The sequence below is a fragment of the Oryza glaberrima genome, chromosome 9 (assembly GCF_000147395.1).
Source record: "Oryza glaberrima chromosome 9, OglaRS2, whole genome shotgun sequence".
Classification (NCBI taxonomy): Eukaryota; Viridiplantae; Streptophyta; class Magnoliopsida; order Poales; family Poaceae; genus Oryza; species Oryza glaberrima.
In genome coordinates this window covers 21,020,308-21,035,492 of record NC_068334.1, presented here as the reverse complement: position 1 = coordinate 21,035,492, position 15,185 = coordinate 21,020,308, and the positions used below count along the sequence as shown (strand labels likewise).

The 15,185-nt window shown below is 43.3% G+C and overlaps 3 protein-coding genes and 1 long non-coding RNA gene across 8 annotated transcripts; 2 read left to right on the top strand and 2 right to left on the bottom strand.

Moving 5' to 3' along the window:
- Window positions 1-108: 108 nt before the first annotated feature.
- LOC127784237 (organic cation/carnitine transporter 7-like) lies at window positions 109-4,094 on the bottom strand. Of its 5 annotated transcripts, none has more exons than XM_052311425.1 (6): window positions 3,985-4,094; window positions 2,927-3,195; window positions 1,943-2,180; window positions 982-1,519; window positions 694-896; window positions 109-581 (listed from the first exon to the last, which is right to left on the bottom strand). In XM_052311425.1, the coding sequence occupies exons 2-6, from the start codon at window positions 3,193-3,195 to the stop codon at window positions 357-359; spliced, it is 1,473 nt and encodes a 490-aa protein (XP_052167385.1). In that variant the 5' UTR covers window positions 3,985-4,094; the 3' UTR covers window positions 109-356. The 5 variants fall into 5 exon arrangements, with proteins under 5 accessions (XP_052167385.1, XP_052167386.1, XP_052167387.1 ...); XM_052311426.1 differs by lacking the exon at window positions 3,985-4,094 and adding an exon at window positions 3,863-3,944; XM_052311427.1 differs by lacking the exon at window positions 3,985-4,094 and having other exon boundaries at window positions 2,927-2,981; window positions 3,085-3,195.
- Window positions 4,095-5,296: 1,202 nt separating this feature from the next.
- LOC127785386 (uncharacterized) lies at window positions 5,297-6,299 on the top strand. The gene is made up of 3 exons (XR_008019732.1): window positions 5,297-5,522; window positions 6,016-6,080; window positions 6,155-6,299. It is a non-coding gene; the product is annotated as an uncharacterized LOC127785386 (long non-coding RNA).
- A 1,074-nt stretch (window positions 6,300-7,373) lies between these two features.
- LOC127783509 (thioredoxin H2-2-like) lies at window positions 7,374-14,904 on the bottom strand. Its single transcript, XM_052310695.1, has 3 exons — window positions 14,616-14,904; window positions 8,072-8,172; window positions 7,374-7,959 (listed from the first exon to the last, which is right to left on the bottom strand). The coding sequence occupies exons 1-3, from the start codon at window positions 14,788-14,790 to the stop codon at window positions 7,663-7,665; spliced, it is 573 nt and encodes a 190-aa protein (XP_052166655.1). The 5' UTR covers window positions 14,791-14,904; the 3' UTR covers window positions 7,374-7,662.
- Window positions 9,509-13,367, top strand: LOC127783510 (uncharacterized). Its single transcript, XM_052310696.1, has 2 exons — window positions 9,509-11,307; window positions 11,392-13,367. The coding sequence occupies exons 1-2, from the start codon at window positions 10,686-10,688 to the stop codon at window positions 12,966-12,968; spliced, it is 2,199 nt and encodes a 732-aa protein (XP_052166656.1). The 5' UTR covers window positions 9,509-10,685; the 3' UTR covers window positions 12,969-13,367.
- Window positions 14,905-15,185: the final 281 nt, after the last annotated feature.

The window sequence follows — 15,185 nt, the reverse complement described above, 5'->3', positions numbered from 1 at the left end:
TTTTTTTTAACTATAATATTATGAGCCATGTAAAACTATACAGTACTGTTGCAAAAAGAAAAGAGGCATAAGGGATCGACGCACTATAATTCCTTCAAAACATATTGATCATCCCATTTCAAGAGAGCAAAGCAAGCATCTCGATTTTGCAGTTTACATATGTCTGGTTAAAACAATGTAATGACATTTAAAATCTGAAATCCACCATCTTTCATTTCTATTCTATATATATGATCTTTAAATGAACTGAAAGAAAAAAAAATCTGAATGGCCTCTAGGAGCTCAATCCTGTAATTTTGTATAGCTAAAGAAACTAGCACTTGCAACACTGTCAGATTCTGCTCGCAACTTAGCTCTTAAGCCGCGATGTGGTCACTCAATTTCCGGCCGCTTGTTTCCAGGGGAAAGTACGAGACTGCAACACCTGAGACGAGCATCACCGTGATGAATATCAGGATGGCTGCAGTCTGATGGCACGCGTGCACCAAACCAACGGCCACAAGAGGGCACAAGATCCCACCGAAACGAGCGATTGAGCTCGCAAACCCGACTCCGGTAGCCCTGACTGCGGTTGGGTATATCTGCAAGGAAAGAAGATAATACATGAGGCAATGGTTTGTGATTTTATTTCCCTTTTTATTGTTGCAAGCGATGTAACCAAGTATTGGGAATGTTGGGAGTGATCAAACAAACCTCAGGAGCATAGATGTGCAAGACAATGAAGCTTGCGGAGATGCAAATGCGTGCACCGAACAGGAAGATAGTTGTCAGGGACTCTGTTTGAGGGACCATAAGGGGAGCTATGCACAGGCAACTGATATAAAGCATAGAGGACATTGAGAGTTTGCGCCCAATCTTGTCCACTATTGCCGCAGATAGTATAAGGCCAGGAACCTCTGCAACAGTGTGATATGAATGTGATTACATGAAGTAGAACATTCTCAAGAAATATGGTAAAGCCTAAGGGGGAAACACATGTACCTCCAAAGCTAGTGATGAACACGTTTCTGTACAGATTAGCATCGTTTGAGTGGTTTGTTTGCATTGTTACTATCCCCTCTGATCCACAAATCTTATTTCCATGACTCAATTCCGAGGTTAGTAGAACAAGACCGTAGTATAAGAAGGCATGACCAAGAAAGACAGTCCAAAGAAGAAGACTAGATCTAATTAAATTTGGGGACAGAAGCTTTAAAATCGCATTGCGGCCCCCAATCTCGGTTTTGCTAGAATGAGCAGCAGGGTTGGTTTTCTTAGCAGAAAGCAACTGTGATGTCTCTGAGGAATCTGTCATCTCATGGAGCTCCATTCGATGGCCAGACATAAGATGGCCAGAAGGGAGAGCTACACGGTTTAATCGTGCCATTGTTTCCAAAACCTGCACCGCATCAGCAATTCTGCCCTTCATGCATAAGTATCTTGGTGACTCCAGTGTCAGTGGATAGAACAGTAGTAGAGCAAATGATGGCAACGATGAGAACGCTAGCAGCCACCTCCAGCCCAAACTTGGCATTACAGCCTGAAAATTAAACAAATAATAAGTTCCTACAAAATTAGAATGACAGGCTGGAGCATACATCAGTACATACTAGAAGACAACATATTGTTTATTGCAGTTTCCATTACATTATATAAAATGCATAAATCATCACTGACTAACCAAATGCAAGCTCATTATTCTGTTCCATGGGATCTGATCTATTCTAATATTTTATCACTGTTAAATTTACTCAGGGTAGCAGAAACACATGCATCGAAGCTGCAGTGCAGAACAAAAGAAATTCAATTACATTAATCTCCACTGTTTTAATAAATATAGCGACTGTTTTAAAATCATATGTTGCATCGTTCTGTTTAACTGACTTGTATGATCAGTTGAACCACTATGACCCAAGGCAGATTGCAAACAGTAGTATTACTTTGGCAAAATGTAGAAATTTACCCAAGCTAGTGAAGCTTCCATTATTGTGCCAATGGTCCAAAATGCTGAGAAAATAACCATCCAAGTTCCTCGGTTAGGAGCAGGAATGAATTCCAAAAACCAGGAAGATAAAACCGGTCCACCACCCAGTCCAACACCAACCATAAACCTCAGCACGATCAAAGAAAGGTAATTTGGTGCAAATGCACTAAGAAGACCAGCCCCACCAGTTACAAGGGCTGTGAAATTGAACCCAACCCTGGAAAAGTATCAAGGGAATACAGTCAGAAAAAAAAAGTTGCATCCTGTAAAATGCGTCTTTTTAGTATACTTTTAGATTAATGAGAGAACTGGCTACTAAAATTATGAGCAGCAATGTATGAAAACATCAGCTCAAGGTGATTAAGTACTGCAGAGGGCTTCTGTGAATGATCCTTATGAAATCCAGGTAATTTTCTTGTTATTGCATGAACAGAAAAATTAAAAGGAGTATCTTGGAACTTTTTTAGAAAAACTAGAAGGCCAGAAGAATCCCCAAGTAAAATGAGTTTCACATTGTCATCTAGTGTCATGCACATTTTCCTCCTAACCATGATATTGCCTCTGTCAATTTGCTATATGGTTAATCAGCTGGGTTGTAGCACTCATTGTCACTGAAAAGTGGGAACAGTCTAGTATATGGGGATTTGCAGCCTACATCCAAACTCCACACAAGCTCTTGTTTCTCAGGCTCTCAGACCCACAAAGAAGCTCTCACAAGGGTTACATTAATCTTACTATCCCAGAAAACATCGTAATTAGTAAAGCCATAGGGTGAAGAGTTGTACTATCATATCCATAATACGGACTTGTTCAACTGCCAATACCTAGCCTTTCTGTTAGAAGAGAAACATGCAATAATTAACAGTAATAGGAATAGCTGTATATTGTTAGGGAGAGAGATTTTGTAATGAAGATTTCAATTAAATGTAATAAACAGTGGAATGTAAATAGTGAAGGACCTGCCTTCTCCCATAGTTGTCTGAGACTATGCCCCAAGAATATGCTCCTACAAGCATACCTACAAAAACAACACTTGTGATGAGAGACTCTGCCTGCGCAGAAAGCTCCCATTCAGCTTGAACCGACTGTCCAACAAATGACAAAAGCATCATTTCCATTGCCTCAGATATCTTGGCCATTCCGGAGTATGCAAGCACAAATGCTTGAAATTTCCCAAACCCCATGGAAATAAGAGCCTCATCAACAGTATAAGTAGACACGCCATCCTCCATCTGAAAGAAACAAACAAGCATCAGGCAAATACTAACAGATTGCAAGCCTATTTTTCAGCAGGGCAGGAGAACATATCATGTCTAAGTGACAGCATAGGATATGGAACAGCAATGGATGGCTATATAAACATCATGCTTTACAAGAACACAAAATAACAGTACCAAAATATTTTGTCATTATGTCATGCACTTAATCATTCATGGGATACTATTACTAGGCTAATACTTCACTGCGGTTAATTCATATTTGGCAAAGAAAAAGAAACAAGATAACTAATTTCTCTGCGCCAATCCAGCCAAAGAGAAAAACTTTCGCTTGGTCTCAAAGCAAGGTTCAGATCTGCCTAATCAGTAGAAACTGATCAACAAAAACAGACCCAAAAAAAAGGAAACTGAGAAGTGGATTAGCGGACCAGCGTTCAAACCAACTAAAGGTTCGAGTTGCCGTAGCATATCCCAAACAAGTCACACATTTGTCACGATTCGCCAGTAGAAGAAACAAACCACTGGATCAACTGAAAAACGCATCGCCGATGCGGAATTGACCGTGAATGACCTAAGCCCCCGCCACGAAATCCTACTACCAAATCAACCCCCAAAAAAAATCGATAACCCAAGCCCAGCCAGCGAGGATGGAGGCACCATTTCCCGATCTCAATTTCCATACCAAGAGGCCAAAATCAACAAGTAGAGGAGGGCGGCGAACTCGTAGGAGGAGTAGCAGACTACTGCAAGCAGGAGCCGGAGAGATTGGGTAATGGGGATGGATGGAGTGAGGCGAGGGATTACCGAAGCGAGGCGAGGCTGGTACGGCGGCGCGGCAGCCACCGGAGTCGCCGCGAGCGTTTCGAGGACGACGACTAGCGAGCTCTCGGTTGTTGTACCATATCTCTTTTTCTTTTCTTTTTTTTCCCCAAAAAGGAAGGAAAGAAATCCGGAGAGATGGAGATCGTCCCCCCTATCCATGGGCCGTCCAGGCCCATTCAAGCGTACGTATGCCCAACGAGAATCGGCCCATAAGTCGAACGGCCCGCCCCGTTAAAGTTTTATTTTCAGCCCATCTGGAACGGGCCGGATTACTGTATCTTTTACTTATCTTGCTTATTGAACATATACATACATACATTGGTGAAAAGTATATTATAATTTAGTTGGATGCCAACTTTGCAAAAACCACCGTATTGCCATTCGAGGGGATTTTGTTCGATTTTACTACAGTTGCATTGCGAGGTCTATACAATATCCGATTTTATAGTTGAGTACTAGATCTTCTTATCGGAATAAAACAGACGTTGTCCTTTAGGGCCTGTTCACTTTGATGTCAAAAAAAAAACTTACCAAATTTTAGCATAGTTACAAAAATTTTGGCATGATTTCTTATATAGTTATCAAAATTTAGCAGCAAACTAAATATAGCTTTTTTTTTGGTAACTTTACCAAAATTTGGTAAGATTAAAAATGGTATGAAAGTGAACAGGCCCTTAAACATTAGAAGTTGCATTGAAATGAGCCGTGCATAAGAAGGATAAGAGAAATGATGAAAGTTTCATAATATGGTGTTAAGCACAAAACAAACAAGAAATAAGGTTGCCTATAATTGGTTCGCTGGTTGACCTACTTATAATCTTAACGCGAAATGAACACATTCGTGATCTCCTTAGGACCAATTTTAGTTTTATATCGTGTGAGATCAGTGATCCCTAAAGTTCAGAGCCGATGGCCTCGTCTCGTCAGTGCCCTCCTCAATGGAGCTCCTGCTGAGCTCAGCTCGGTGGCCGTGGTGATGGCGCTCCGGCGATCGGCGGTGAAGGCGCGGACGTCGAGGAGGATCCATTTTCTTGCCGCGATGAAGCAACTAGGAGTATTAAGCATCCAGATATATCTCTGGATTAAATTAATTAAGTGATTGATGATCAGCTTGATTTAATTAGGTAGGCCACGCGCTTGTGATGAGCTTCCTAATTAAGCACAAGCATAAATAGCATGCATAAACTGAATTTGAAGCGAGCTTTACCCAACCGTTTCTAGCTATCACTAATCGTCATCGCCCTCCTACTTATAATGCGGCTGCTGCTTGTGGCGGCGGCGGCGTTGGTTGCTGCTGGCGCGTGCGTTCAGGCCAACGGTGGCCGCCGGCCGCCGCCGCCGCCGCCGGCGGTGGAGCTTGCTGCATCAACAATAGTGCTGTCGCCAACGACGACGACGACGACAAGTGGTAGTGGAGTTAATCTGCAGGCCGACGCCGTGGTGCCGGAGACGGAGACGAAGCGGGCAGTGCGCGGCGTCGTCGTCGTCGGCGTCGCTGTTGATCAGGAGACGGATTATGGGTACGTCGATCCGCCGCCGGACACGTACCGCCGTGGCGGCGGCGGCGCGCCGATTCCGCACGGTTGAATTCTTTTTTTTTTGTTTTAGCTATAAGAGCTAACTGATCGATCGATTGCAAGATCAATTGTTTTTTTGCTTGAATTTCGTCGATGTACAGTACAATATCAAATTAATTCTGTATGCCTAATTTGTACTGATATATACTAGAATGAATATAGTATAGAGAGTCTAAACACGGGATGCGTCTCTTGTACAACTATGTACTGCATCTGTTTAGAAAACGGGCAGCCTCATCCGTTGCTTATATTTTCTAATAAGTCAAAACGGTTTATTAGAAAATAAAATTTATTTTGTAGGTAAAACTTTTTATATATTTGTTCGTAGTGATTTAAAACCCAATGCTATAAAGAAATTACGTTTAAAATATCTTAAAATGCAACTTCAAAATCAAGTTAGAAAATTTGAAGTTTGACTTTTGTTTTGGCTTATTAGGTCAACCGATGAAGCTCGGGATCAAGATCATCCATCTCAACACTTAATTGATTGTTTGAACTCAGGTTAAATAAGTAAAATCAAACAATAACCGTGTACTTCAGATGAGTCTCCTTATACGTGCTGTCTTTTGACGCAGGTCATTAACATGTGTTGTAATCATTCCTGGGTTTACTTCCCTGCTGAGGACCGGTCATGCTGCAAATGTTGAGCATTTGTTTGCGCGCTTGCATATACTTGGCTCGGATCTGATTCAGGTGCAGTAGCTAGTGTAACTACAAGTTAAGCAGTCACACAAGCACAACTGGATTCAAAACGGATTATCCAGATGCATCGCATGATATAGCAAGTACTGTAGCGCTTTACTGCAAAAAATAAATATATTTCCGAATTCACTGTAGCAAGCGATTTTGGACCATTGGATCGAGAAATAGAGGGCTCAAATTGTGTGCAGTTGCTATTGTGCAGCAACAGCACAGATCTCAATCCACTTGGCTCTTGTGGGAATCGGTTCTTCCGATTTACCTTTTTATTATGGGGACCGGTTTTTCCGATTTACTTTTATCTGACTTTAAGCCATTGATATGTGACCCCTCTAGGCCCACGTCAAAAGAACATAAGTCAGAGAATCCAATCCCCTTTCATGTCGGTTGTATATGTTGTTTTTATGATAATGTGTTGAACAAACTTTCACTTACAGTACTCTCTCTGTTTTATATTATAAGTCACTATGATTTTTTTCTAGTTACTTTTTTAAAATTCGACCAAACTTCTAGAAAATATATCAATATTATATTATTAAAATATATTCAATGTTACATGTAATAAAACTAATTTTGTGCTAAATTTTTCTATAAATTTAATAAACCAAATAACTTTTGACTAGGAAAACAAGTCAAAAGCAACTTATAATACGATGAAACGGAGGGAGTATTTGTCTTTCCCCTCTACTCCCTCTCATGTTATTCTGCTTCCTGAATCTAATTCTCTTCTATTACCTCGATCTATTCCCTAGCTAATTCCATGGATCTATGGTTCAATCTCTCTGGAGCTGAGTGGTGGAGATCCCTAGAATAGAACCATATAATAGGCTCTAGGAATAGATGGAGGCAATCGATCGAAGAGAATTAGGATTAGGAATCAGATGAATATACTATCCTATATGTATATAATATTTTGCTTTAAATTAATTAATTCCTCTCAATTTTTATGGGTACACATGGCATAGCATCCACTATTTTTTCTTGAATAAAAATGGCGAAGTGCTTAAATTGGCAAATATAACATTAACAGAAGACTGAAAATTGGAATTCTGAAAGCATTAATTATTTTTCTCGTAGTATAGGAGTATAAATTAGTCAATTTCTCCACAGCCTCATGATATATTTCGGAGTATCTTAGCTGCGTAGAAGACACGCATACATATCGATACAGCCATACAGGTACAGAAGGCAAGCTACGGAAGATGTCTTGTGTTCAAAGAAAATCTATAAGTATGAATAGATTTTTTTTTCATCTTCATTTTTTTTTCTCGAAACAAGGTTGAATATGTCTCAAATACAGTATGATAAACAATTACAACTCATAATTAAGACGCATGGCATTACTCGATTATATCATACAATCAACCAAGAATCATCAACAGCACTAAGAAATATTAATGGGTTGTGGAGAAGAAGAGGGTGGTGCGAGGTGCTTGTTGATGCTGCTGTGAAGATCGTCCCGGTTGACGCCGACGACGCGAGCCACCGCCCGGTGCCTCTTCACCAGCACGAACGTCGGCAGCGCCTCCACCCGCAGCAGCCGCCCCAGCGTGTTGAACCGGTCGACGCTGATCGTGCACACCTCGACCTCCTCGCTCTTCAGCCCCGACGCCATCTTCTCCACCGCCGGCCTCATCAGCTTCCACGGCTCCGACCACGGCGCCATGAATACCAGCACCACCTGATTGATCATTCATATTTCAATATATTAATTTCATGCATGCATGAATGCGTCGATCGATCACATCACATGTAAATCTGAATTGGATTGGATTATATATGTATATGTTTACCAGCTTGTACTCTGATTTCACAAAATGCTTTGTAAACTCGTCCCAGCTTTCAATATTCTTCACAGCGCCGGGCCTTGCCATCATGGTAGAGCTCGAAGATGCTGTCGCAGAGGGAGGAAAAGATTAGTACAGACCAACACACTTTCTGTATGAAATCCAAAAACCAAGGCAGAAAAAAATAATGGTCACAAGAAATTAACAGGGGATAAAAGCATGTTACCCATCAAATCTTTGTCTTTTTCTCTTTGAATCACCAAAAAAATTCAGGTGTTCCTTTTTTTTTATTTGAGAAAGCTCAAGAGGGTAGGGGAGGGGTAGGTCCTAGGGAAAGAAAGGAGGTTAAAGGCAGTGTAAGGTGATGCACATGGTTTATATAGAGCTTTCTTGGCTACCTTGCTAATGAGTGCCATAAGGAAAGAAGAAGAATATATGCTCCGAACTTATGCGCTAGGACCGTTAGCTGTTTCGCATATTAATTTTGCGGCGAACAAATAATTTATCTATTTCTTGGCAGGGTGAAGTGATATTTCTTTTGCCATGATAATCCTGACTAAATTGAAGTTCACATGCTGAAAGAAAAAGGCAAATGCTCATGCACGTTCAGTCTTGTTGCTATTTACTTTCTTATGCTATTTTATTCTTTCTGACATATTTCATGAACGTTGCATTATCACAAAAGCATTCATCACTACATCGTTTCATAAATAGAAAATGTGTAGTCAAACTTCTATACATTAACCCACTAATATATGCATATTAAGATTTAAAATATGATAAATGATATTGACAGAGTTATAATGAAAAATATGTTTATCTAGTTATATCTTTAATACAGTAATTTTTACGAAGATAATATTAGGAAATTCAATTATTAAATATATGCACTGTGCCAGTATTTTATATGGCAAGTAGTAAAAAAAGAACGGAGGGAGTAGCTCGGTGATTAGCCACCGCATACCCAAAAGTAACAGAAGAATAGTGGACCTTTCATCCGCCTACAAACGTGAGAATCTAATGAAACCTACATGCGCGTCTATTTTCAACGCACTCATCTATATATTATTATGAAGTTCAAGTCATCTCATTTTTCCAAATTCAATAATATACAAATATATTACAGAAAATACACTCGCATGCATCATATGCACATTTTTTTAGAAAATGGATTAAAAACCTAACCTCTACATCCAACTTAAATGTACACAGCCCAAACAAACAAAGTCAAGAGGACTAATCCTCACACCTTACACAAGGTTCACAACAACATTCAGACATCATATGCACATGCATGTTCTTCACACACGGCTAATTAAAATTCCCGGAGCATATATATGGACCCACTGAGCGTGTATGTCTTAAAATTACTAGTGGACACCAATTAATACTACCAATTTAGAATTGAAGTTCTAAAAAAAAGAATTTGAACCGTGTGGCCTGGATGCACATTTTAATATAAAAATAAGGGAATATATATTAGGCAACAGCATCGAGTAAGAAAGGAACATAAATGAAGGAAAGCTTAACAGAGACACTATTCCCTTTCACTATTCCATTTCCACTCCTTTATTTAAGAAGAAAAAGATTCGGACCCCACTTAAACAATCACACCACCTTTTGTCAACAAAAGGTTTTGCTGATAAGAAAACGAGACTTGTGAGAAATCCAGCCAAGGAAAAGAGGAAAGCAAATAAATAAACTCAAGTGAAGACTTTTACCAAGGAGGCAACTAGCAAATGGCATCTCTTATCTGCAGGACTGCAATTCCTTGCGGGCACCTCCTTCAGCAGTAATATCTCCAATTATGAACATGAACCAAGATTGTGTTTACACTGTACTAGCCTTCTAGCAGAACATGAACCAAAGTTGTGTTTGCACTGCTCTCACTCAACAGAACTGTTCCCAAGAAAATCTTATCCTCAACGAGGTGTGGCCCAAGAAAAGAAAAAGGAAATGAGAAAGAAGGAGAAAAGAAAAAGGAAAACAGACCGACAAGAAGGAAGAGGAAAACAAGCAAGGGAAAAGGTTTCGGTGCAAGATGAACAAAAGTCCCTCTTATTTTGCAGGTTTGATAAGACAGATGATGTTTGGGTGGCTGAAGAACAAATGGTTTATTTCGCTAACATGCACGCAAATATGCAAATGCAAAGATAGTAAGGACCACCTCGTAAACAAAGCAAAGAGTTAGACATCATCAATAGCTCCACACTAGCTAACATATGAAGATTTAGGAATATTGCAGAGATCATACAAAGCTGTGCGCGAAGGGCAGCGCATGACTGTAAATAAATAAAGTCTAAAGTTGTAATGTACATCTTATATTTTTCCTTTATTTTCGATAAAAGTTGTAATGTACATTTATATTTTTCTCTATGTTCATTCTCTTTTTCGGCTTTTATCATGTAATGCTTATCCCTCACTTTAGCTCTCTCCCACACGCACATGTGTAGCAGTAATAATTAAAGTGAGCTTCACTAGCAAAGCAAGTCTTCAGCTGGGCTACAGAAAAACTGTGTTCAACAAGTGTCATTCTGATATATAGGTGTGCTAAACTAACCGTCCATTGTCGGGAACCTACGATGCACAAACAAAAAAAATAGTAACAAACAGATATTAGATGCATGATAGAATGACGAATGTGTCAGCCGCTGTGCAGTGGTGGGACGAGTGGCAGCTGCGCATCCTGGTGCTGTGCAGCCTGGGCATCCAGTGGTTCCTTCTGCTGGCTGCCCCCATGCGCAAGTACACCATCCCTCACTGGTTCAGGACCTTCATCTGGCTGGCCTACATCAGCAGCGACGCCCTGGCCATCTACGCGCTTGCCACCCTCTTCAACCGCCACGCCAACACGACCACCGCCGCGAAACGGCATTGTGTCAATGGCAGCGCCCTGGAGGTCCTATGGGCTCCGGTCCTCCTCATCCACCTTGGCGGGCAGCAGGAGATGTCTGCCTACACCATCGAGGACAACGAGCTGTGGAGGCGGCACACTGTGATTCTGGTGTCCCAGGTCACGGTCGCCATATACGCCTTCTACAAGTCATGGCCCGCCAATGGCGGTGACAGGAAGCTGCTGGTGTCAGCCGTCCTGCTCTTCGTCATTGGGGTGTTCAGCTTCACCGAGAAGCCGTGGGCTCTCCGACGAGCCAGCATCAACCGGCTGGCAGCTGTGTCGTCCATGGTACAAGGCAGGAAGGAGGTCAGCAAGTGGAGATACTGCTTCACCGAGCTGGAAAAGGACAAGAGAGACATACTCGACCGCTGCTGCCAGCTGAAAAAAGAGAAGGAGACCCCTCCTCCAGGGGTAGGCACTGACGTTGTCAAGAGGAGTCAGCAGCACATCTTGACAGATAGAGACAAGGTCCTACTGATACTCTCCGACATGTCGCTGCTAGCTGCCGACTCTGACCTCAAGCAGGAACAACGTCGTCACCGTCAACGCCAATCCTTGATGGGAGAAGATGACAGCAAGGAGGAGGTGGAGGGAGACTTGCTGGGGACCCTAAGCCCTAGAGCAGAGAAGGGCTCCAAGCGTTGGCTTCGCAGAGCGTTTGCGCTCATCTACACCAGAGCCAACGTGGTGTTGACCCCTGCATACCTGGCCTACCACATACTGTTGGCGCCGTTCCTTCACATCACCGCCATCGTGCTCTTCGCCGCCAGCAGCAAGCGCCACCACAACACCATCGACGTGAAGATCACCTACGTGCTCCTCTGCCTCACCGCCGCGCTGGACATCCTTGCGGAGCCCATCCGGCAGCTGCTGTTCAAGCTCATGTCCATGGCGGATGTCGCAGCGCTATGCGAGACAGTCCCCCAATACAATAACCTCATCCGGTCAGCTCTCCAAAGGACACAGCCTGCTGGGGTCTTGCTCAAGTGTGCCGCACATGTCGGCTACACACAGGGATTCTTCGTTTGCCAACGCAAGAACCTGTACCACATGCTGGCCGGGTTGATCTTCTCCGACCTAGTGGAGGCGAATGCCAAGGGTCTCGACTTCACCAGCTACCGAAGCTTCGCGCCGGGGCGCCGCAACTGGGTGCTCAATGAGAACCTGCGCAAGGTATGCGGCCCAGAGGTACAGGGCAGCCTGCGTGGGTCCTTTGATAGGGGTGTCATCCTCTGGCACATCGCCACTGACCTTTGCATGCGCCGCATGATGGCTGAAAACACCATCGACGAGATTGACAGGAAATTTCTCGAGTGCACGGAGGCGATATCGGACTACATGGCCCACCTTCTCAACCTCCGCCCTGACATGCTCATGACCGGCAGCAGGCAGCACCTCTTCACGCAGGCAATGGAGGAGGTTGAGCTCATCTTGAAGGATATTGAGTCTCAGCAGCAGCAGCCGCATAGCCTCAAGAAGCTCGGACGAGACATCCTGGCAAAGAAGATCATCGACAAGGCAAAAGCTGAGGTCAATGCTGCGATCGACATAGAAAGGGTAAGTGAACAAGGGAGGGAAATCAGGGTGGATGAGCCCCCTCCCCCCAAGTACCCTCTCGTCCACGACGCATGCAGGCTCGCAGAGGAGTTGATGGATAAGATGGGCCGCAGAACACGGTGCCAAGTGATGTACCGTGTGTGGGTGGGCATGCTCTTCTACTCCGCCAGCATGTGTAGGGGATACCTACATGCCAAGAGCCTCGGAGAAGGTGGCGAGTTCCTCTCCTTCGTCTGGCTCATTCTCTCGCTCAAGGGCGCCAAGACCTTGGCCGACAAGCTCCAGATGCCGGAGCCAGAGCCGGAGCCGGAGCCGAAGCCAGAGCCAAAGTCGGGGCCTTATTCCCCTGGCCAAGAGATAGTACAAGGAGAGCCTACCGCTACCGTCGCAACCACCGCCGACGAAGGCGAGGACCTCAGCTTCCTGCTTCCTCATAGCCCTCGTTCATAATTACCTCCTAGTACTAAATTAGTTGGCTCTTAATTATACTCTCTTCTCTAAATTAGCTGTTATATCTAGTGATAATTAGTATCTTGAGTGCTAATGTACTATTGCTAGCAATTCTTGTACGTGTTTCTTTCCCTGATGAATTTATGTATTCCGGCCTCTAGCTAGAAGAATACCGTTTCTTGCTTTAATTCTTGTCTGTGCTGCGGCAATACAAGTTCTTTTCCCGGGAATACGCAAAGAATTTGCCTGCCTTTGCATTTAGATTAGGTACTGCCAGTTAGCAGAACCTGGCTCTATTCCTACCGTGCAAAAAGGCCCCGGATCAAGGGAAAACAAGTTTAAGAAAAGCTGATAACCTCACGACATATTTTATTTAGCAAAAAGTGCTGATGAAGTTGAGATGTGTATGTACCGTTCTGTTCCAGTCACTAGCCCACCATACCCCCATTGCATCTTCCAAGCTCCCCCACCACGCCTGCTGCATTTCCACCATGATTGAGCCTCTAATGCTCTATGCCAAACTCTACAGTATGACACAGTGAAGGGGATTGTTCAAAACTGAATGTTAATACATGGTGTGGAAGAATTCATACCAAATGCACATAAACACTACAGCATGACACGGTGAAGGGGATTGTTCAAAACGGAACGTATTATACATGGCGTGGACGAATTCATGCCAAATGCATGTAAAATAATATGGCAAATGATATTATATATGACGGCAATTAAGTTATAGGTTAAATTACAGGAGATAAATAAAAACGAGACGGCATCCTCTACAAAACTATTGTTAATGAAATAGTATCATGGACATTGTAAGCCCTTCATCTGGAATGGTGTTCATCCATTACTAGGCTACCAACTGCTATGGGCATTGGAAGAACAGATACATTTTTATTTGAAAAAAATGGATTCATGCTGCTTCTGGAGTAAGAGCAGATCTGCCAAAGTACGAAGCCAACATGTTTGAAAGTAAGATAGGAAGTCAGGCACTTGTCTTGGATGTTCCTATTCTCAAATTCAAGGAATTCAGATTGTTGAAAAGGCTTCAGAACATAACAAGAAGTAGTGACACGTGTGTCCAATAGTAGGACACAAGAAAACAACACCTCGTGGAATGGAAAACCGAGCCTTTCATCAATATTTGAACATTTATCCCTGAAAAGCATCATTGTTCCCAGATTCCCCGCCCTAAGATATTTCATCTTTCATGCGAATTAGGTGGTCAAAACCAAAACATCTCTGTTGATTATGGCATATTGGCTCTAAATGATTCTAAAGCAGTGTTGTTCCAGAAAACAATAAAGCTTCCTATAAGGACATAGATGTTGGGAGCAGAAACATATCCATACGTTTACTTAAAACTATCTCAGGTTAATTAGTTCTCTTTTTTTAGCAAGGCATCAAGTTACCAGTAATTACATGAACAGAAACACAAGATATGTTTGCATCAAACATGAACAATTCTTGGAGAAGCATATGCTAAGAGCCAGTATCCTCAACAGTCAACAATGGGATTTCCAGGGTAGTCCTTCCAACAAAAAAAAAATCGAGGGTACAGGTACACACAAAGGCGGAGAGCTTGGTGCTCATCATCGATGACCAGCAATCGGGAGGGGAGAGGAGAGGAGAGTATGGCAGTACCACTTGGTGGCCCGGTGGCCGGTCGCCGGAGTTGGGGTTGGTGGTGCGGGCGATCATCGATGGCGTCGGAGCCCTCGAGGGATGCGGGAGACGGCCTTGTGCAGCCCCACGGCGGTCTCCCACACACAAAAGCTGCTGCGCCTGCTCGCTGCACTCCGCGCCGAGGAGCCGCCATTGGGAGGGTCCGAGGGAGAGATGGAGGGAGGAGGAAGACGGCCGCGGCGGGCGGCGCGGCGGGCAATCCTCCCCTCCACCGCCGCTCCCCGGCGCATGTGTCTTCGCCGTGATGGGCCAGAGCTCAGCATTGCAAGGCCCGCGAGGCACACGTGTCGGATGAGCCTGAGCTCAGCATTACAAGGCCCACAAGGACCAAAGGCCTGCAACACTAAAGCCCACGTGTCCTACACCTTTTCTTTTTTCCCTATTTTAGGAAGCTCACCTCATGCTGTGTTTAGTTGGTGGAAAAAGAGTGAAGTTTGAAGAAAGTTAGAAGTTTGAAAAAAAGTTGTAAGTTTATATACATAGGAAAGTTTTTGATGTGATGAAAAGTTGAAAGTTTCAAGTTGGTGG